At 44.9% G+C, this 22497-nt stretch overlaps 1 protein-coding gene across 1 annotated transcript in view; it reads left to right on the top strand.

Moving 5' to 3' along the window:
• The first annotated feature begins 20431 nt into the window (after window positions 1-20431).
• Window positions 20432-22497, top strand: part of IL23R (interleukin 23 receptor) — a 48950-nt gene continuing 46884 nt past the window's right edge. Inside the window, exon 1 of the mRNA XM_061630504.1 lies at window positions 20432-20531. Within this exon, the coding sequence (XP_061486488.1) occupies window positions 20432-20531 (100 nt within the window). The remainder of the gene's footprint in view (window positions 20532-22497) is intronic.

Below are 22497 nucleotides of genomic sequence, written 5' to 3' on the forward strand. Positions count from 1 at the left end.
CCAAGCAGTGCCTCCCACTCCTAAATCCGTAAGTCGCTCCAGAAGGATACCATGGTCGATGGTATCAAACGCCGCTGAGAGATCAAGGAGAACCAACAGAGTTACACTCCCTCTGTCTTTCTCCCGACAGAGGTCATCATACAGGGCGACCAAGGCCGTTTCTGTACCAAACCCCGGCCGAAAGCCCGATTGAAATGGGTCTAGATAATCAGTTTCATCCAAGAGAGCCTGGAGTTGGCGAGCGACCACACGCTCTAGAACCTTGCCCAGGAATGGGACATTTGCTACTGGCCTATAGTTGTCCAAATTATCAGGGTCCAAGGAGGATTTTTTTAGGAGCGGTCTCACCACCGCCTGTTTCAGGCAGGGTGGGACCACTCCCTCTCGTAAAGAGGCATTAATCACCTCCTTGGCCCAGCCGGCTGTTCCATTCCTGCTAGCTTTTATTAGCCATGAGGGGCAAGGATCCAGAGCAGAAGTGGTCGCCCGCACCTGTCCAAGCACCTTGTCCACATCCTCGAGCTGTACCAACTGAAACTCATCCAATAAAACAGGACAAGACTGTGCTCTGGACACCTCATTAGGTTCAACTGTTACAATATTGGAGTCAAGGTCCCAGCGGATGTTCATGATCTTATCACGAAAGTGTCGCGCAAACTCATTACAGCGGGCAATTGATGGTGTTATTGCGTCCTGGGGACCAGAGTGTAAAAGTCCCCGGACAACTTTATAAAGTTCCGCTGGGCGGTTAAGGGATGACTGAATAGAGACAGCAAAGTATTGCTTCTTTGCTGCTCTCACTGCCTTCACATAGAGTTTGGTAGAGAGCTTCACAAGTGCATGATTACAGCCGTCGGGAGTTCGCCTCCATTTGCACTCAAGCCGTCTCCTTTCTTGCTTCATCACTCTTAGCTCCGGAGTAAACCAGGGAGCCAATTGAGCTCTGCAACGGAGAGGGCGCACCGGGGCGATCGTGTCAACTGCCCGGGCCATTTCCGTATTCCACAGCATGGCCAGGGTTTCGACAGGACCGTCAATTCTATCAGCCGGAAAATTCCCTAGAGCCATCAGAAAACCCTCAGGATTCATTAGTCTCCGGGGACGGACCATCTTAATTGGTCCTCCACCCTTGCAGAGGGGAGAAAACAGTGTAAGTCTAAACCTTAATAGGTGGTGATCTGACCATGACAAAGGAATAGATGAAAAATCCCTCACTCTCAGATCACCATCCCCTAATCCAGTGGCAAAAATCAAGTCCAGAGTGTGCCCCAACACATGCGTAGGGCCAGTAACAAATTGAGACAGCCCCATGGCTGTCATGGAGGTCATGAAGTCCTGAGCTGCTCCAGATAAAGCGGCCTCAGCATGAATGTTGAGATCCCCCAAAACCAAAAGTTTGGGGGAACGCAACAATAGATCCGAGACCACCTCTGTCAGCTCAGTTAGGGAGGCTGTTGGGCAGCAGGGTGGACGGTACACCAACAGAATTTCCAGTCTGTCTCGCTGACCCAACGTTATGTGCAGACACTCTAGACCATTAGCCATCTGGATAGGGTGCCTAACAAGAGAGATGGAACTTCTATAGACCACAGCGATTCCCCCTCCTCGACCCTCGGATCTACCCAGATGCTGAACCGAATACCCAGGTGGGCACAACTGGGAGAGATTAATACCTCCCAGATCGCTCACCCAGGTCTCGGTAATACATGCCAGATCGGCCACCTCATCCACAATTAGGTCATGGATGAGGGAGGTTTTATTATTTACCGATCTGGCATTAAAAAGCAGCAACTGGAGATCCGAGGGTTGGCTGATAGAACTACCAGCAATCCTGTGGGTGTGGGGAGGACCGGAACACGTCACAGCCACCAGTTGTCTGGGGCGAGTTCCCCTTAACTGGCATGTCCTACTCACAGCGCCATACCTCCCATTACCCGTCACTACACTAATAGGGGCCCCCTTTGGTCCTCCCTCCCACAACACTGTCCTCTCACCCAGGCACATAATAAAAATAAAATAAATAATAAAACTCATGGCATATACACACAATCACACACTCACTCATACAACCCACTCACACATTCAGACAACACAGCAGCATCCGAGGAGCTTCAGCAGCCGATAATCCGTAGTAGCGGATGTAATGGGACCCAAGAACGATAGACAGCAATGACCCCCAACCTGGTGATAATGACAGCAGCAACAGTGGCATACACCTCAGAAGAGGCAACAGCAGCACTTCAGTCTCGCATTCCAGGACAGCCCAACGGCAGCAACAGAAACGTCCACGCCCTGATCAGGATCAGGCCTGGGGCCTGGTCCTGCCAGGCAGAAGTCCCTCTGGGAAGGGTGGTGGAGGTGGTGGTCCCACGGCGGCGGCGGCGGCAGCAGCAGAGCAGCAGCAGCAGCAGAGCAGCAGCAAGAGCAGCAGCAGAGCAGCAGCAAGAGCAGCAGCAAGAGCAGCAGCAAGAGCAGCAGCCTCTCCTTCCCTTGGGCGATGGTCTCTTCCTCCTGCAGGCCCTGGGTCTCCCAGGCCACCTCAGCCAGCCGGCTTATGTATCCCTCCAAAGAGGGACAGGTGGTAAGAATCAGTCCTGGCTGGCTGGGTACCTGGGGCCTGGTCCTGCCAGGCAGAAGTCCCTCAGGGAAGGGTGGTGGAGGTGGTGGTCCCACAGCAGCAGCAGCAGCAAGAGCAGCAGCAAGAGCAGCAGCAAGAGCAGCAGCAAGAGCAGCAGCAAGAGCAGCAGCCTCTCCTTCCCTTGGGCGATGGTCTCTTCCTCCTGCAGGCCCTGGGTCTCCCAGGCCACCTCAGCCAGCCGGCTTATGTATCCCTCCAAAGACGGACAGGTGGTAAAAATCAGTCCTGGCTGGCTGGGTACCTGGGGCCTGGTCCTGCCAGGCAGAAGTCCCTCAGGGAAGGGTGGTGGAGATGGTGGTCCCACAGTAGCAGCAGCAGCACAGCAGCAGCAGCACAGCAGCAGCCTCTCCTTCCCTTGGGCGATGCTTTCTTTCTCCTGCAGGTCCTGGGTCTGCTTAACAACTCTCTCAATTTTCATGGTGATACACAAAAAAGTAAGAGAGAATCGAGAGTTCAAAGTCTAAAAAGAGAGAAAAAAAACCCCAGAGCCCTTTTGGACTTTTTTCTCTCAGAGTTCTCATAATCTGTTGAAATTCATTAAAAATCGGCCATGTTCACAGAGTACCTGTAATCCTATTACTGACCTTGCCCCATACTCTGACCTTCATCTTCTGCAGTTTAATAAGGTGATTACACATCATGCCTACATTAACAATCAAAATTCACCTTTGCCAATCCTAGTAACCATACCCTCCCACCTTGGGTGGTCACTTAGCATGTTTCAACCTTGCATATCCATGTGTCAAAGAGGAAAGCACCTACGTTTTTCACAAATGCATTCTAAATTCTAAAAAGCTCCAAAAATCCCTCCCCCTCCTCCACGGTCAGTTTTACATATCCTAACCAAGATTGCATAGGAGTAAATCCCATTGAACTCAATAAACATGCAAATGAGCAGACCTGCCTTTCCCCCCTTCCTTTCTCCTCTCCCTTACTCCTTCCCTCCCCTCTTCCTTCTTCCTCTTCCCCTGCCCACTCCAGCCCTCCCTCCCTTCCCCCCAGTCAGTTTTACCTATCCTAAGCATGATTGCATGGGAGTAAATCCCACTGAACTCAATAAACATGCAAATGATCAAACCTGTCCTCCTGCCCTCCCCTCCTTCCTGCTCCCCTCCCCCTCCTCCCCTTTGCTCTTCCTCCCCTCCCTCCTCCTCCTCCTCCTCCCCCCTCCCTGTGGTCAGTTTCACCTATCCTAAACATGATTGCATGGGAGTAAATCCCACTGAACTCAATAAGCATGCAAATGATCAATCCATTCTCAGCAAACTTGTGCAGGATCTCATTTCTTACCTCCTGCATTAAAAAGCAGAGAAATTCATTAATAGGCAAAAACCCTTGCAGTTTAAGAACGTACCTATAGGCCACAGATATTTCTATCAAACTTTAAAAAGCAGGGAAATTGGGCAGCTATAGTGAATGCACCAGGGAAGCAGGAAAACTGACCTCCTCTTGGAGATATTGGACTGCCCTACAAATTGGTCAAAATGCAAACACAATTTGAGTTGGTCTTTCACAGTCCAATCTATTTCCTGCATAGCTTGGAAGAATTTGGTAACATGCCTCTGAGCATACGGTGAGTAGCAGCAACACCTGAAGTCATCCCAAATAACAGAAAGAACACATGTGTTGTGCTGATCTTGTTTTAGCAAGGAGAAAGCAACAATATTAAGGCAGTTGATATAGTTCAGACAGTCACTTTAAAAATGTTTAATTTACTTCGCAATTTTAGTGAAATTTCCTATAGGAAATCATTTTCATTTGTTTCTGTTTCTGTGAATATGTGAAATACAGCAACACTGTGCAAAATTTACACAAAAAAACTCCAACAATAATATTATTTCACAAAGATAATAGACAGTGGTTCTAGTTCGTCGGACCCTGCAGACTTGAACTTATTCAAAGCGATTAGGTATTCCTTGACTATTTGTCTATCAACCTCAAGCTGCAATCCTGTCCCTTCAACTTCACGTTTCCCATGAGGTCATACTTTTTTTGTTGTTTTTGGCATCTCTCGCTAACCTCAACTTTAGCTTTCCTGACACCATCCCTGCAATTCCATGCTACCTGTCTGTACTCTTCCTTTGTGGTCTGGCTTTCCCACTTCCTATATGCATCCTTTTTTGTTTTCAGATCATCTCCAAGCTTTCTGTGAAGCCACATTGGCTTCTGTTGTCTTCTTCCTTGATGGAATTGTTTGCCATTGTGCCTTTAGAATTTCCTTTTTAGAAATTCCCACCCATCTTGGACTCCTTTTCTCATTAGGTTCACTTGCCATGGAACCTTACTTGCCATTGTTCTGAGTTTATTAAAATTGACTTTCCTGAAGTCCAAGGTAGGTGTGTGGCTACTCCCAGCTTTTGCTTCCTTTAAAACTTTTAACTTATTGGAGAGTAGTTATGTCAAATGCATGCTATCTCACAGATCTACACAGAAGCCACTTTTGCAGTACTCTGAGGTACCCCTATACCCTACTGTCCATGTGAAGAAGTGTAAAGATATATTCCTAACCATACGAAGTTGCTAAGGAGGTGTTTCTTCCTTGTTAAGATACAGCTTACATAGTACTGACCATTCACTATTCAGGTGGTACTAATGTGTAATGCTATGCTTATCAGTTTTTCCCCATATGCTGGCTGGTCTCAGAACTCTGAAACATAATCAGCTACCACAAGCAAGTTCAGATAAGGAAGGTGACTGGCCTGGAATAGATTATGATGCACCTGGAAATGGAAGGGTTGTAGCTCAGTAGCAGATCCCATGCTTTACATGCAAAAGGTTCCAGGTTCAATCCCCAACATCTCAAGTAGAGCTGAGAAAAACTCCTGTCTGAAACTTTGGAAAGCCACAGCCTACCAGTCAGTCCGAGCTAGGTCTGTCTGAATATAAGGCATCTTCCTATGTTCCTATGGAATGTTATAGAGTGCAGCTGCTTCCACACTAGGCATTTATCCCTGACTGTGAGTGCAACAAAACCCTCTCCCTGCTTGCTGGCCTCTTTTCATTTGGCCTGGGAGAGTGGGTGGGGCCCTGACTGACTGCAGTTATAAAAGCTACTACTACCTGAAGATGCCAGAGACCATCTTGACTGTGGGTGTTGCATAGGGGCTTTTCTTTGGGCCAAAATTTAATTATCATAGAATCATAGAGTAGGAAGGGGCCTATAAGGCCATCAAGTCCAACCCCCTGCTCAATGCAGGAATCCAAATCAAAGCATTCCCGACAGATGGCTGTCCAGCTGCCACTTGAATGCCTCCAGTGTCGGAGAGCCCACTACCTCTCTAGGTAATTGGTTCCATTGTTGTATGGCTCTAACAGTTAGGAAGTTTTTCCTGATGTTCAGTCAAAATCTGGCTTCCTGCAACTTGAGCCCATTATTCCGTGTCTGGCACTCTGGGACGACTGAGAAGAGATCCCAACCCTCCTCGGTGTGACAACCTTTCATGTACTTGAAGAGTGCTATCATATCTCCCCTCAGTCTTCTCTTCTCCAGGCTAAACATGCCCAGTTCTTTCAGTCTCTCCTCATAGGGCTTTGTTTCCAGTCCCCTGATCATCCTTGTTGCCCTCCTCTGAACCTGTTCCAGTTTGTCTTCCTCCTTCTTGAAGTCCGGAGACCAGAACTGGACGCAGTATCCAAGATGAGGCCTAACCAGTGCTGAATAGAGGAAAACTAATACTTCACAGTGTGATTAGTGGTACTCTTACATCTTTTCCAAGAGGCATGGTTTTTATGTGTACAGTGATAAATTGGGCAGGTAAACTTACTGCCAGCACACTATTTTATCACCATTTTTTAAATTAATCATTCAGTTAGCCATTTTGGAGGGGGGTATTTTAAATATTTGTGCAATAGCACAAATGAGAAACCATCATAATGCTAAACTTAACATGAGCAGAACGCACTGCACCCCGCTGCTTTTCCAGTAGGGATGGGGTTCGCTGCATGGTTCCAATCTGCTTGCATTCCGATAGTCCATTGTTTGATCCCGATCCACCCTTTTTTTGTTCCCGCTTGCTCTGGCACTTGCCAATTTGATCTGCTGCGTGTGTTTTCGGGTGATTCGATCTGCGGTTGGTTTTTTTGGGGTGGCAAAAAAAATCCATAATTATTAACATAGATACTTATGTAAATGATCACAATGTTCCACATGTTGTTTTGGTGGCAAGAAAAACACTGCACAATTTTTACATAGTTTACATGAATGATTATACCCGCTGTTAGGGATGCAGCAGCTTTGATTAAGAAAATAATTACATAACATGGGGGGGGCTAATCGACTTGACAACAAAGGAACTAGGTAGAAATCCAATCACAGGTAAAGAAATAAAAACAATAAAGATAGAAATAGTAAAACAAATAAGGACCATGAAGAACTAAATATAAATCAAACAAATAAAGCCAAGATCTTACAGCCATCGCCCCAGCCTCCCTCCACCACATGTGAAGGGATGATCCAGGCATGTGAATCAGCAGAATTCCACTCATGCTGGAGGAATGGGGGGGGCAATTTTTGCCAATTCCTCTTTCCCCTTGGTGTCCCTGAAAATCTGCTGTACAGGTTTGGGGACTCCAAGAGGCAGCATTGGGGGCTGCAGAGGGAAGGGGGAAAATCCTCCCTCAGCAGGGAGCTTCCATTGGACCCCAGTCCCTTCCATGAATAAAAGGAGCCCTTCCATTTGTGGAGTGGGCAGTCTTGACCCCTCAGCATCCTAAGCAGTTCACACCTACCAGAGTCCATAGCTACTAGAAGAGAGGAGAAAAACGTAGAAACAGAGAGAGAGGCATTAAGTGGAAGAAGTGACCTGTACTCTCCCATACTGAGCTTTTTATATTGATCAAGGTGAGACCAGTCCTTTCTATGTTGCTTTGAGGGGGGAACAAAGGGGTGAGAACTTTTGCATACCCAGTTTACCAGAATTTTATCAGGGGAAAATGCTATCAGTTTCCTGCAATTTTCTGGTAACCACATTCCATTTCAGCTTTGTCTCATAAACAAACATATTTGCTGCCCGTCTTGTTCTGGCATCATCATCTGCTGTGATGCCTGCTGATGTCCTTCTCAGCTTCTTATCAAATAAGATAAGATTTCTCATCCTTGTTATATACTAATGACACCTTTCTCATCCTCATATCAGCTATCTCATCCACATACGTAACGTAACATATCTTATCCTCATACTTATTTTATTTAATTACATTTCTAAACCGCCCTATAGCAACAAGCTCTCAGGGCGGTGTACAACAAGATAAACCACAATTAAAATACAAGCAAGTGTAGATTATAAAACATATTAAAAACAAAATTAAAATACAACTAAAAATAAAAAATACAATAAAATTAAATTTAAAATTAACATTAAATTAAGGTTAAAATGCCTGGGCAAAGAGGTAGGTTTTTACCTGGCGCCGAAAGGATAACAAAGAAGGCGCCAGGCGTATCTCATCTGGGAGGGCATTCCATAATTCGGGGGCCAACACTGAAAAGGCCCTAGATCTAGTTGCTGATCTCCAGGCCTCCTTATGAGTTGGGACCCGGAGAAGGGCCTTAGCTGTCGAGCGCAGTGAACGGGTAGGTACATAGCGGCAGAGGCGTTCCATCAGATATTGCGGTCCGATGCCGTTAAGGGCTTTATAGGTAAAAACCAACACTTTGAATCTGGCCTGGAAACATATTGGTAGCCAGTGCAGTTGGACCAGAATAGGTGTTATATGATCGAATTTCTTCGTCCCAGTAAGAACTCTGGCCGCAGCATTCTGCACTAGCTGAAGTTTCCGAATCGTCTTCAAAGGTGACCCTACGTAGAGTGCATTACAGTAATCCAATCTAGAGGTTACCAGAGTGTGAATAACTGAGGCGAGGTTCTCCCTGTCCAGATAGGGTCGTAGTTGGGCTACCAGCCGAAGCTGGTAGAACGCATTCCGTGCCACCGAGGCTACCTGAGCCTCAAGTGACAGGAGCGGATCTAATAAGACCCCCAAACTACGGACCTGCTCCTTTAGGGGGAGTGTAACCCCATCCAGGGCAGGTCTGACATCAACCATCTGGGTAGAGTGCCCCCCCACCAACAGCATCTCAGTCTTGTCAGGATTGAGTTTCAGTTTATTGGCTCTCATCCAGTCCATTATCGCGGCCAGGCAGCGGTTCAGTACATCGACAGCCTCACCTGAGGAAGATGAAAAGGAGAAGTAGAGTTGCGTATCATCAGCATATTGCTGGAAACGCACTCCAAAACTCCTGATGACCTCACCCAGCGGCTTCATATAGATATTAAAGAGCATGGGGGACAGAACTGAACCCTGCAGGACCCCATATTGGAGTACCCAGGGACTCGAGTAGTGCTCCCCAAGCATAACCTTCTGGAGACGATTCCCAAGATAGGAACGCAGCCACCGCCAAGCAGTGCCTCCAATACCTAAATCCATGAGTTGCCCCAGAAGGATACCATGGTCGATGGTATCAAACGCCGCTGAGAGATCAAGGAGAACCAACAGAGTTACACTCCCTCTGTCTTTCTCCCGACAGAGGTCATCATACAGGGCGACCAAGGCCGTTTCTGTACCAAACCCCAGCCGAAAGCCCGATTGACATGGATCCAGATAATCAGTTTCATCCAAGAGAGCCTGGAGTTGGTGAGCGACCACGCGCTCTAGAACCTTGCCCAGGAATGGAACATTTGCTACCGGTCTATAGTTGTTGAAATTATCGGGGTCCAAGGAGGGCTTTTTTAGAAGCGGTCTCACCACCGCCTGTTTCAGGCAGGGTGGGACCACTCCCTCTCGTAAGGAGGCATTAATCACCTCCTTGGCCCAACCGGCCGTTCCATTCCTGCTAGCTTTTATTAGCCATGAGGGGCAAGGATCCAGAGCAGAAGTGGTCGCCCGCACCTGTCCAAGCACCTTGTCCACATCCTCGAGCTTTACTAACTGAAACTCATCCAATAAAACCGGACAGGACTGTGTTCTGGACACCTCATTAGGTTCAACTGCTACAATATTGGAGTCAAGGTCCCGGCGGATGTTAGTGATCTTATCTTGGAAGTGGCTCATGAATTCATTACAGTGGGTTATTGATGATTGAATTGCATCCGGAGGACTAGAGTGTAGAAGTCCCCGGACAACTTTAAAAAGTTCCGCTGGGCGGTTACAAGATGACTGAATAGAGGCAGCAAACTACTGCTTCTTTGCTGCCCTCACCGCCTTCACATAACGTTTAGAAGAGGCCTTCAGAAGAGCATAATTACAGCCGTCGGGAGTTCGCCTCCATTTGCACTCAAGCCGTCTCCTTTCTTGCTTCATCACTCTTAGCTCTGAGGTAAACCAAGGGGCCAACTGAGCTCTGCAGCGGAGAGGGCGCACCGGGGTGATTGTGTCAACTGCCCGGGTCATTTCCGTATTCCTCAGCATGACCAGGGTTTTGACAGAGTCGTCAGTTTTATCAGCCAGAAAATTCCCCAGAGCCCTTTGAAATCCCTCAGGATTCATTAGTCTCCGGGGACGGACCATCTTAATTGGTCCTCCACCCTTGCAGAGGGGAGAAAACAGTGTGAGTCTAAATCTCAATAGGCGGTGATCTGTCCATGACAAAGGAATAGATGTATGATTCCTCACTCCCAGATCACCATCCCCTAGCCCAGTGGCAAAAATCAAGTCTAGAGTATGTCCCAACACATGCGTAGGGCCAGTAACAAATTGAGACAGCCCCATGGCTGTCATGGATGTCATGAAGTCCTGAGCCGCTCCAGACAAGGTGGCCTCGGCATGAATGTTGAGATCCCCCAATACCAGAAGTTTGGGGGATCGCAACACCAAATCCGAGACCACCTCCGTCAGCTCAGTTAGGGAAGCTGCTGGGCAGCAGGGTGGACGGTACACCAGCAGTATTCCCAGTCTGTCTCGTTGACCCAACACAATGTGCAGACACTCCAGGCCATTAGCCACCTGGATAGGGTGCCTAACGAGAGGAATGGAACTTTTATAGACCACAGCGATTCCCCCTCCCCGACCCTCGGATCTACCCAGATGCTGGACTGAATATCCAGGTGGGCACAACTGGGAGAGATTAATACCTCCCAGATCGCTCACCCAGGTTTCGGTAATACATGCCAGATCGGCCGCCTCATCCACAATTAAATCATGGATGAGGGAGGTTTTGTTATTTACCGATCTGGCATTAAGAAGCAGCAACTGGAGATCCGAGGGTTGGCTGATAAGACTACCTGCAATCCTGTGGGTGTGAGGAGGACCGGAACACGGTACAGCCACCAATTGTCTGGGCCGAGTTCCCCTTAACTGGCATGTCTTCCTCACAACACCATACCTCCCATTACCCGTCACTGCACTAATTGGGGCCCCCTCTGGTCCTCCCTCCCAACACACTATCCTCTCGCCCAGGCACATGATAAAAATAAAATAAATAACAAAACTCATATTTAATACACAATCACACACTCACTCATACCACCATTCATGCACTCATACAAATAGCACAACAGCACCAGTAAAGTCCCAGCAGCCAACGGGTCACAACAGCGGGTCGCAAGGGCAGAGGAGTGATGGAACGAACGATGCTCCCTAACCGAACAGCAGCATCAATGACAGCGACCACAAAGGCTGCAGGGTCCAGGCAGCAGCACTACGGTTAGCAGCGACGATGATGATAATCCTAGAATAGTTCGAGGGCGTCGGGATGAAGCAGCAGTGAAGCAATACCCAGATCCACGGCGATTGCAGCAACGGCAATAACAACTCGGGCGTAAGATCGCAACGGCAGCGGCGGCAAGCGCCCAACACTCGAAACCGCCGCACAGCAGGAAGGCGACGTCCAGGTCCACGACAGTCGCACAATGATGATGGTGTAACGAGTCGCAGGATCGAAGCAGCAACAACAGCGGAGCGGCGCCCAAGCCCACAGCAGTTCCGATGACAATCCGGGCACGAAACCGCGGCGGCGGCAACAACACAACCGCCCAGGAATACTCCGGCAAAAGCCCCAGAACAATCAGAGGTAGAGATGGAACCGGCCCAGGAGGCAACAACGGCCGAGACCAGCACACCGGGAGAGCAGGCACAAACCAACAAAAGCCGGGGGGGGGACAAAAAGCAAAACACCCCCACCACAGCACTGGTCACACCGAAGAACAAACGAATAACAGCAGCAGCAGAAAGGTAGAGGCCGCTACCATCCCTGGACTCATACCAGCTTTCAATGTCTTACGCACACAGCTTCTATGTCTCAGCAAAAATCACATTGACTCAAAGTCAGTTTCTCTGTTTCTACAAAGGTTGCAGAGACCTAGACTTCCCACTGCTATCATCCATTCTGGTGTATCAGGGCTACTCTGGAGCTGGCTAAATCCATTGGTTCTTTGATTTTCTGCATGGCAGATTAATACCAAGTAGTATGGACTGTCAATTGCAGTTCCCCTCCTGGCAGAGCAATGATTGAATTCCATAAGGAGCAGATTGTCTGAAAAAGCCTGTGGTAGTTCAGTAGAACCAAGACTGGACAATTTGGATATGATTCCTAGACTCACATTGGTGTAGAATTAGACAAAATAGATTAACTTTTAACTCGCTGTTGTCAAACCCTAAAAGATCAGAAAACTAGACAGCTCAGGCTATGCTATAAATGCAGTATTATGCTCACTGCACTTCTCTAAACAGTGAGAAGTTCCAGGGCTACAGTATTTACCAAGGTTTGGTTACCTTTGGGAGGCCCAGAGACATATTGACATTTTGAAATATTTGGTTTATTTCAAAATATACAGGTTGAGCATAGGTTGAAGCACAGCTTGAACACTCTTAACAGAAAGCTAAAGTCCACTGCTCCCACATCAGATCTCTAGGGCAAGTGTGGGGAACCTTTGGCCCCCAAGCTATTGGCCATGCTTGCTGGGGCTGATGGGAGTTATAGTACAGCTGCTCTAGGGAGACATCCAGCAGCCTAAGATTCTTGCAGAGCTACAACTCAGTTCTCTGTCTCCATCTTTCTTAAACTGCAGCCCGTTCTTTGTTTTCTCACAGGCAGAGATACTTTGCCCGCTACCCTGGCTTCTATGCCGACACATTGCTGGAATATCAGGGCTTTCAACTTTCTTTGGTTAAACTTAAGAGACTGGCCATGTATTTTCTCCGAAGAACCCACAGTGGTAACTCTATTCACAGAAATCTGATAGGAAAACCATAACATATAAAATGTTTCTGTGAGGGAGCGAAAGTTACACAGTTTTGTTGCTGCAAGGAGGTGGGAGGGGTTAGGAGAAAGGAGGCAGATTTTTGAGAGCTGTGGGGTTTCCCCACAGACTGACTCACAGAGTAAACGTTTCTTAAACGAGAAGCTGTTCTTAAATTATTATTAATGTAGGTCATGCATCACCAACTGCTTCTCTTTCTCCCTCTCCATTGGTTCACGTAGCAGTGAATTCTGAATAACATACATTAAAGGGAAGGAAAGTTTTATTCTGCAACTATTAGTAATGAAATCAAGTTCAGCACAGACGTCGGACACATGGCCTGAGAGAGAATAAGGTAAATCTATCAATATATTCAAGACAATTTATATAAGCCTAAACTATGTGTTATTTCCCAAATCTTTGTTAAAAGGATTAAAATATGTCAGTTTTTGTGGCTATGCTGTAAATATATGGGTTTGCATAACTTCCACAGCAGTTATAAATTATTAGTGTTTGACTGTTTTAACATTTCAGAGTATGCAATGTTAGAAGATGCTAAGATATTTCTGAGTGTTTGCTGATATAATAGAGATGGCCTTGACCTTCCCAAATCCTTTAGTTCTCCCTGTAGAACAGGCACAATCCCTATTTTCTATCACCTGTCTCTGTTAAAATATTGCTTTTATTTTGTCCTTTGTTTTATTGTGTTCACATCTTCACTAGAGTTCCTTAGGATACAGACCCCTCCCATGACAGATGTGGTGAAGTACATACTAGTGCACACATGTGGGTGGCTATAGATGTAATTACAGAGGCAAGATATCTTGGGATGTTTCATCCAGAGTCATTGGATGTCACAGGGGAGACTGCACTGCACTTTTAAAACACTTTGATTAAATGGAGAAAGCAACAAGAATTACTGAATCCCAATTTCAGGTTCAAACGGAAAAAATCTATTTATTTATGGCACTCAAATGGCTTTTGAGAGTAGAATGGTTTGGTGTCATGATTTGCAAAATGGAATGTTTATACAGAGTAAAATTGCACGCAGACTATCCAACCTTAAATTGCCTGAACCAACAGCTTGAAAATGGAAATGGACTGCCTTCAAGTTGATTCCGACTTATGGCGACCCTATGAATAGGGTTTTCATGGTAAGCGGTATTCAGAGGGGGTTTACCATTGCCTTCCTCTGAGGCTGAGAGGCACTGACTGGCCCAAGGTCACCCAGTGAGCTTCACGGCTATGTGGGGATTCCAACCCTGGTCTCCCAAGTCATAGTCCAACACCTTAACCACTACACCACACTGGCTCTCAAACCAACAGCTTACACCGAAATATCACTGTCTTTCTCATCTCATGTGGCTGAAACTCTTGTCATCTGTATTTAAACATTCACATGGTATTTCTAGGGCTGTCTGCTAGCATAAAATGAGAGATAAAGGCAGGGAATCTTACTGCTGCCATTATAAGGGCTCCTCTGGAAGGAAGGATGCATCTAAATAAATAATATAATGTAAGAGAGTGGCACTATGGACCTGGTGGGCTGAGACTGAGCCCTAGAAACACTATGTGAATGTATAAATACAGATGACAAGAGTTTCAGCCACATGAGATGAGAAAGATAGCAATATTTAGGAAATGAAGAAGGTAGAGAGAAAAGAAATGAATGAAATCTGACTAATTCCCTATTCCAAAAAGGGAAGGGAAGGGAAGGGGTGAGTTTCCTCAATTTCTCCCTGACCTGAAGGTGTGGAGTTGGCAGTTATGTTCTTGAAGCAGCTACCCACACATCTTTTGGAAGTACACTACCACACTACTACTCAGCATATGCAGCCTATGGCTGACTTGTCACTGCTTGTGCTTCTAACTAAGCTGTGGTAAGTAACAAAGAAAGAAGGCAAGGGATCTTGCAGAGGGTTAGAGAGGTTTGCTTTCTTAGAGGCACGCAGCAGACTTTGGGGCCTAAAGTCCAGAGCCCCACACTGCTTGCAGTCCTGATGAGGCATCCAGATATAGTAGCAGATAACAGGAGTGGCAGGAAACAGACTGGGTGTTCGCTTCCAACACGGCCATTCACTGTGTTACCTTTTTGACATTCCAATATAGCCCTACCCCATCATACATTTGAAGCACATGGCTTCCCACAAAGAATCCTGGAAACTGAGCAAAGAATCCTGGGAAGTGAGTTTACCCCTCACAGAGCTACAACACCCATGACCCCTAAAATACAGTTCCCAGGATTCTTTGCGGAAGTCATGTGCTTTAAACGTATGGTGTGGAATGTGGATGTGACTATCATGGGAGGAGGTGTGCAGTATATGACTCAGCCAAAAGTTGCATGTGTTCAGTTCACATACTGCTCTAGCGTGGCACCAATTTAAACACTTTCTGCTCTAGCCTCACTTGGTGTGTATTTGTATGTGAGTGCGTGTTTTTCCCCCTGAGCCTGACAAGTCAGTCATTGACAAACAATACAAGCCCCAGCCCGGTGGGGTTGAAAGTCATGCAGCTTGCGCCCTGAAATCTGCTTTCAGGTTTTCCTCAAAGAATCCCATGTTCCTAAACCCTTTTCTCCCAGGAAATTCCCTCTCTTAGCCATTTAGGTTTTTGCTGAGTTTTGTTTTTCATTTCTAATGCCAGGCCCTCTACTGATGCAGCTGCACTCCCTTTGCAAGGAACCAAACTTAACACCCCTCTGTGGCTTGCAGGTACATTGCCAAAGCAGAGAGGGATGCCTCCCCCCACCCCCCAGCAACAAGATTCATCTTTCTACCTTTGCCTTTAATCCACAGCTCTTAATTAATCATCATTAGAGTTTTTTGTAAGTCGGACTTACTACTGGGGAGGGGGGAAGAGAATACCACAGACAGGGCAGTCCTATGCATGTTTAATCAAAAGTAAATCCCATTGTGCTGAATGAGACTTACCCCCAAGTAAGTGCTCATAGGATGCAGCAAACCAAGGCAGCAACAGCTCTTACTCCAAAGAAGCTGAGTGAAAGGTAAGGTAGTTATGCTATGGCCAGGTACGGTTATATTCAAACTGTTTATACAGGACTGTAAAGGTGCCATTTGCAGGATCTTGTGGATGTCTTATTGAAGAAGGAATGTAAGGAGCGGTTTCTAACATATTGTTGTTGTTTGTAATGTGCCTTCAGGTCAATTACGACTTATGGCTACACTATGAATCAGTGACCTCCAATAGCACCTGTCATGAACCACCCTGTTCAGATCTTATACGTTCAGGTCTGTGGCTTCCTTGATGGAATCAATCCATCTCTTGTTTGGCCTTCCTCTTTTTCTACTCTCTTCTGTTTTTCCCAGCATTATTGTCTTTCCTAGTGAATCAGGTCTTCTCATTATGTGTCCAAAGTATGATAACCTCAGTTTCATCATTTTAGCTTCTAGTGACAGTTCTGGTTTAATTTGTTCTAACACCCAATTATTTGTCTTTTTTGCAGTCCATGGTAAGCGCAAAGCTCTCCTCCAACACCACATTTCAAATGAGTTGATTTTTCTCTTATCCACCTTTTTCACTGTCCAACTTTCACATCCATACAGAGATTGGGAATACCATGGTCTGAATGATCCTGACTTTAGTGTTCAGTGATACATCTTTGCATTTGAGGACCTTTTCTAGTACTCTCATAGCTGCCCTCCCAAGTCCTAGCCTACTTCTGATTTCTGGACTATTGTCTCCATTTTGATTAATGACTGTGCTGATGTATTGATAATACATGACAAGTTCAATGTCCTCATTGTCAACTGTAAAGTTACATAAATCTTCTGTTGTCATTACTTTAGTCTTTTTTATGTTGAGCTGTAGTGCTGCTTTTGTGCTTTCCTCTTTAACTTTCATCACCATTTGTTTCAAATCATTACTGGTTTCTGCTATTAGTATGGTATCTTCTGCATATCTTAAATTATTGATATTTCTCCCTCCAATTTTCACACCTCCTTCATCTTGGTCCAATCCCACTTTCTGTATGATATGTTCTGCATATAGATTAAATAAATAGGGTGATATTAACCTGTCTCACACTCTTTTTGATTGGAAACCAATTGGTTTCTCCATATTCTGTCCTTACAGTAGCCTCTTGTCCAGAGTATAGGTTGAGCATCAGGACAATCAGATGCTGTGGCACCCCCATTTCTTTTAAAGCATTTCATAGTTTTTCATTATCTACACAGTCAAAGGCTTTGCTGTAATCTATAAAGCACAGGGTGATTTTCTTCTGAAATTCCTTGGTCTGTTCCATATCCAGCTATGTTTGCGATATGATCCCTGGTGCCTCTTCCCTTTCAAAATCCAGCTTGGATGTCAGTCATTACCAAAAATGGAGACCATAGTCAAGAAATCAGAAGGCTAGGACTGGGGAAGGCAGCTATGAGAGAACTAGAAAAGGTCCTTGAATGCAAAGATGTATCACTGAACACTAAAGTCAGGATCATTCAGACCATGGTATTCCCAATCTGTATGTATGCATGCGAGAATTGGACAGTAAAAAAAGGAGGATAAGAAAAAAATCAACTCATTTGAGATGTGGAGTTGGAGGAGAGCTTTGCGCATGCCATGGACTGTGAAAAAGACAAATAATTGGGTGTTAGAACAAATTAAACCAGAACTATCACTAGAAGCTAAAACGATGAAACTTCGGTTATACTTTGGACATATAATGAAAGGACCTGATTCACTAGAAAAGACAATAATACTGGGAAAAACAAAAGGGAGTAGAAAAAGAGGAAGGCCAAACAAGAAATGGATTGATTCCATCAAGGAAGCCACAGACCTGAACTTATAAAAAATGAACAGGGTAGTTCATGAAAGATGCTCTTAGAGGTCACTGATTCATAGGGTCACCATAAGTTGTAATTGACTTGAAGGCACATAACAACAACAACAAGAAGAACACCTACAAACATACAAAAATGTAATTCTCCATCTTTGGAGATGGCAGATGTTGCCACCACTCACCATATGCTCAGAGGCACGTTACCAAATTCTTCCAAGCAACACAGGAGGTAGATTAGACTGTGAAAGACCAACTCAAATTGTGTTTGTAGGGCAGTACAATATCTCAGAGAGGTGATCAGGTGTCCTGCTCCCCTGGTGCATTCACTATAGCTGCACAATTTCCCTGCTTTTTAAAGTTTGATAGAAATATCTGTTGGCTATAGGTATATTCTTAAACTGCAAGGTTTTTTTTTTTACACCTATTAGTGAATCAAGATGTTAAGCTGAGAAGAGGATGAAAACGTAAGAACAGCTGTCTCATGGAAACTCCTTCAGTGACTATACACATAATTCCCTAAACTGTTGGTAGTTTGCTACACATAAGCTCTGTGAACCTGCCCTTAGAGCTGTAGAATGTATCAATCTTAAGAGGCTTCAATGGGTACAATTTAGAGACCAAACTTTGTAGCCTCTTAAATTCATCTGAGCCCTTGCATCTCAAGACCACAGGGGAAAAGGAATCAATGACAATCTCATTAGTAGCCTTCAATACTTTAATTACTTTAATTACTTTTGTGAACATCTGACTACCAGCCATGTAATTAGAGAACCAGAGCAAATGTCTGATAAGAGACTGCACTGACTTAAAAAAAACCATGCAAGAATCTTATAAGCAATACAGAGTATCTAGAGCTAAGAAGATATCTTGTGTTTATGTTCAGTTGAAAAAAAGCTACAAAAATCTTCTTAGGAAAAATGCCACAGAAAAGAACAGCAGGGAAACTCTGATCACAGTTACAATAAAGATTGTAAATTATTTTGGTATATCATCACAGGAGCAATAATGACAGAGTAAATAATTGCTGCATCCCTGCAATTATTTGGGAACAACACTTCTAAATTTTCAGTGATGCAGAATACCTATGTAATGCGATCTGTCAGCAGTTTGCAAGACTGGGAACCTGTATCTGATGCAAAGCAGTTACCAAGATTCAGAGCTTGGAAAAGTTACTTTTTTGAACTACAACTCCCATCAGCCCAATCCAGTGGCCATGCTGGCTGGGGCTGATGGGAGTTGTAGTTTAAAAAAGTAACTTTTCCAAGCTCTGCCAAGATTATGTACAGAGTTCAGCTTTGGTTTCTGGGGATTAATGAATGGATTAATGAATCCTTAGAGACAACAGAAACTAGCTTTTTGAGAAAGATCTTTTTGTGTACCAAGATGTGTCTTCAGTGTAGCCTTACCACATGAAACAGGTATTTGCTCAATAGAAACAGTAGAGTAGTCCCGGTTCCTCTCTTCACCTATATTTATTCTCAGCAGAGTTGCTCTACCTATCCCTGGCTTTGCTTCATAACTATGCTTGCTCTTGGCTAAAATTTGTTAATAACAAAGTTAACACCATTGGCCGTTCACTACCCCATTTGTTGCTACATGGGTAAGAAAAAGTAGCCAGCTGCATTAAATAGATTCTAGATCTCAAATGGCAAAATCCCTGGCAAAAAGGATTTGCTTACCAATGTACCTTGGTCTTAATCCTAGTAGTCTGAAGCCCCCCATCCTGGCCAGTAGTGTAGTGACAAAATTCAGAAGTGTAGGGTCCCTTCCTGATAGTCATGCCACGTCCCCTCACAGCCATCTCCCCTTGCTCACTCACTTCCTCTCTGTTGTCATCTCCACACTCTTCAGTTCTTCCCACATGCAACTTCTCCCACAACAACAAATGTCCCTAGGAGCCAATCAGCATGAAAGGGGAGTGTGTTAGCTACTGAGAAGAGAGTTCTTAGTGGCTGATTTGCCTCCTTTCACCCTGATTGGCTCCAGTCAGCAGGAAAGGACAAGGAAGCATGTTAGAAGACTCTTCTCAGTGGCCAACACACTCCCCTTTCATGCTGATTGGCTCATAGGACGCTGGAGACATAGGGACCCTGCTGGAACCCTGCTCCCAAAAAAGTAAAGGGTCTAAGATACTTTAAGACCCTGGACCACTATACCCCTGATTATCCTGGCTGAGCTGCGGCACCGCCAGGACCTTATTGGTACTGTTAGGGGTCCGCCAGGATCAGCCAGCTCAGTGGACAGAGATCTGGCTGTAGCCCCGAAAATGAGGCATTCCAGGGTGGAGCCACAGAGGGGGACTTACGTGAGATCCAAGTCCCCCCTGGAGCGCTCCCCTGGGTCCCGCTCCAATTGAGAATCCCACCAGCAAAAAGGCCGGTGGAGTAAAATAATGACAATGGTGGTGTCTGAGGAGCACTTACTGCCTGGTAGGCCTATTCATGGGAGTCGGCTCTTCCCATCCGGCTCCCGTATGCAGCTCCCAACAGAGCCTCCATTCAGCCAAGCCGGCAGCTGCCAGCTGCTCCTCCACCGACCCCCCTCCTACTGGCTACCTGTAAGTTGGATTGTGCTGCCCATCTACTATTGAATAGAAATACACCCTGTGTATTTTTGTTAATGAAGTGCTGTTAATGAACAGGATTTGGAACTACTTATAGAGGTAAGTATGGATACATAGGTCTTTGTTCAACATTTTATCATTGTCGTCTTGTGGCATTGTTTTTCTTTACTCTTTAGAAAATATAGTTTAACAGAGGAAACCTCTAATATTATTTTCCTTTGTTTTTAGGCAATGCATGTTTGCCAGACTCCAACAACTTTTGAATGATGGTTACTTCAAAAATTTTGATACTGTTATACATACTCTACTGCAAAATGTACCAAGTCCTCCTTTCTCATCATTGTTCAGCAACTACAGGACCAGGTAAGTATTACATCCTATAAAAGACTGGGAGATACTAAATTACTAGATTTTCCCATTTCATTTTCTGCTTGCCATTTTTCTTATAGTTAAGCAATATAAAAATGATTAGTGTAGGTTTTGGCTACATGGCAATGCAGCAGACAGATTCAGTCATGTATGAATGCAGATATCAGTCTGAGTGGTTCCTGTAAAATGAGCAGGCTGAGTGTGCCATTGTAAGTAGCATGATGGATAGATTGACCCATAATATAAGGGGAATGAGATTCGTTTGTAGTAAATTCTTTATTAGAACAGTCTTACACTTGAGAACTTGGCTTCAGCTGGTCATCAGGATGCTTCAAATGGGTAGGGATTTAATTTTTATGTCCATAAGCAAACAATGCAAATCATGATGGGTTAAGGCCAAGAGACATCATGTTAGCAACCTCAAGATACAAGGTCTCAGTGAAAGAGGTAGATATTCATTGTCAGATTAGGCATCCAAGTTACAAAACACAGCTGTTGACAGACCTACGACACTTAACTTTATGCAAACACAGAGATATGGTCAAAGTGTTCTCAACCTTTTGACCCCAGTACCCTCTATTTTATTAACTAGGATTGCAAGTTAATAAAATTGGGTTTTAGTTTTAAGTAAATTTAGATTGATAGCTACAGGTTGAAGAGATGCTCATTTGTTCTGAGCTAGAAAATACAGCAAGCTAAAAGAGAAATGTTTTTGATTCCAGGCAATGCATTCAGCCTAGCACTCATATTATTCCCAAAAATACATTTGTCAGCAGTGATGCAAGTCTCTAATATGATTTTTACAATAGCATTTCTACTTTCAGTAATGGAATTCATATTACCATTTTCTTTTTGATCAAAATTATATAAAAGGTTATTTTTCCCCTCGGTCATGTATCTGTGGAAGATGAACCTAAAATTAGTTCAGAATTAGATGATGCCTCTGAATATATACCTCAGCACTTGCTGGTTTTTAGCAGAGATGCATTATCATGACATGGATGCCACATTTGTCACAGTCTACACTTCTCCAGGTCATATAGCTATTAAAATTGCAAGAGGTGTCTTTGGTTTAGCATTTGGCATTTTTATTTATTTTTTATTTTATTGTAAAACATCTCTAAGCGGTTTACAAAAACATGTAATTAAAAACATATTAAAACAATTAAAACAACAACAGACTAAAAGATTAAAATATATCAACATCTATATGTCTGGATAGGTTTGCCTAAACAAAAAAGTTTTAAGCAGACACCGAAAAGAATACAGTGAAGGCACCTGTCTGATATCAATAGGCAGGGAGTTCCAGAGTAGGTGTGGCCACACTAAAAGAACTATTTCTTATAATGTGGAATGAGTATTATGTGGTACCTGTAACACTGCCTATCCTGCAGATCGAAGTGCTTGAGTGGGCACATATGGGGTAAGGCGGTCCTGTAAGTAAGCTGATCCCAAGTTGTTGAGGGCTTTACATACCAATACCATTTTGGAAGGGGAGGCTGAACTACCTCCCAGTCCTCAAGAGTAGCTGCAGAGGTCCAGGCTCAAGCATCTGGTCGATAAAAGAGAGCACACCTAAGAGTCCAATGGCACCAGTCTACCCAAAACTAAAGGGCTCCTTGGGAATAAGTACATCCCTTGCCAGTAAACGGTAAATCTTCAGTTAAGGTGTATTCATTGCTGGAGCAGCATATGCCTTTTAGCTCTTTACTCTTGCAACCTGACTTCTCTGCCTTTGCCCACCCTTCTGACTCCCTCTGGACCTCTGCCCCATGATTCTGCCTTTGGATTATGTTTGACTCAGGACTGCTCTGTTGTGCTTGACCTTGGCTTCACCTTGACTTTGTTTTTGAAGTCTTCTTGGTACCACCTGGTGCTTTTGCTTTTTGGACCTGAGCCTATAGTGGCCCCTGTTGTGTGCTCTTGTCACAACCAAGCTTAGGGACTGAGACCTAAGCAG

This window comes from Rhineura floridana, chromosome 6 (genome assembly GCF_030035675.1).
Source record: "Rhineura floridana isolate rRhiFlo1 chromosome 6, rRhiFlo1.hap2, whole genome shotgun sequence".
NCBI classification, from domain to species: Eukaryota; Metazoa; Chordata; class Lepidosauria; order Squamata; family Rhineuridae; genus Rhineura; species Rhineura floridana.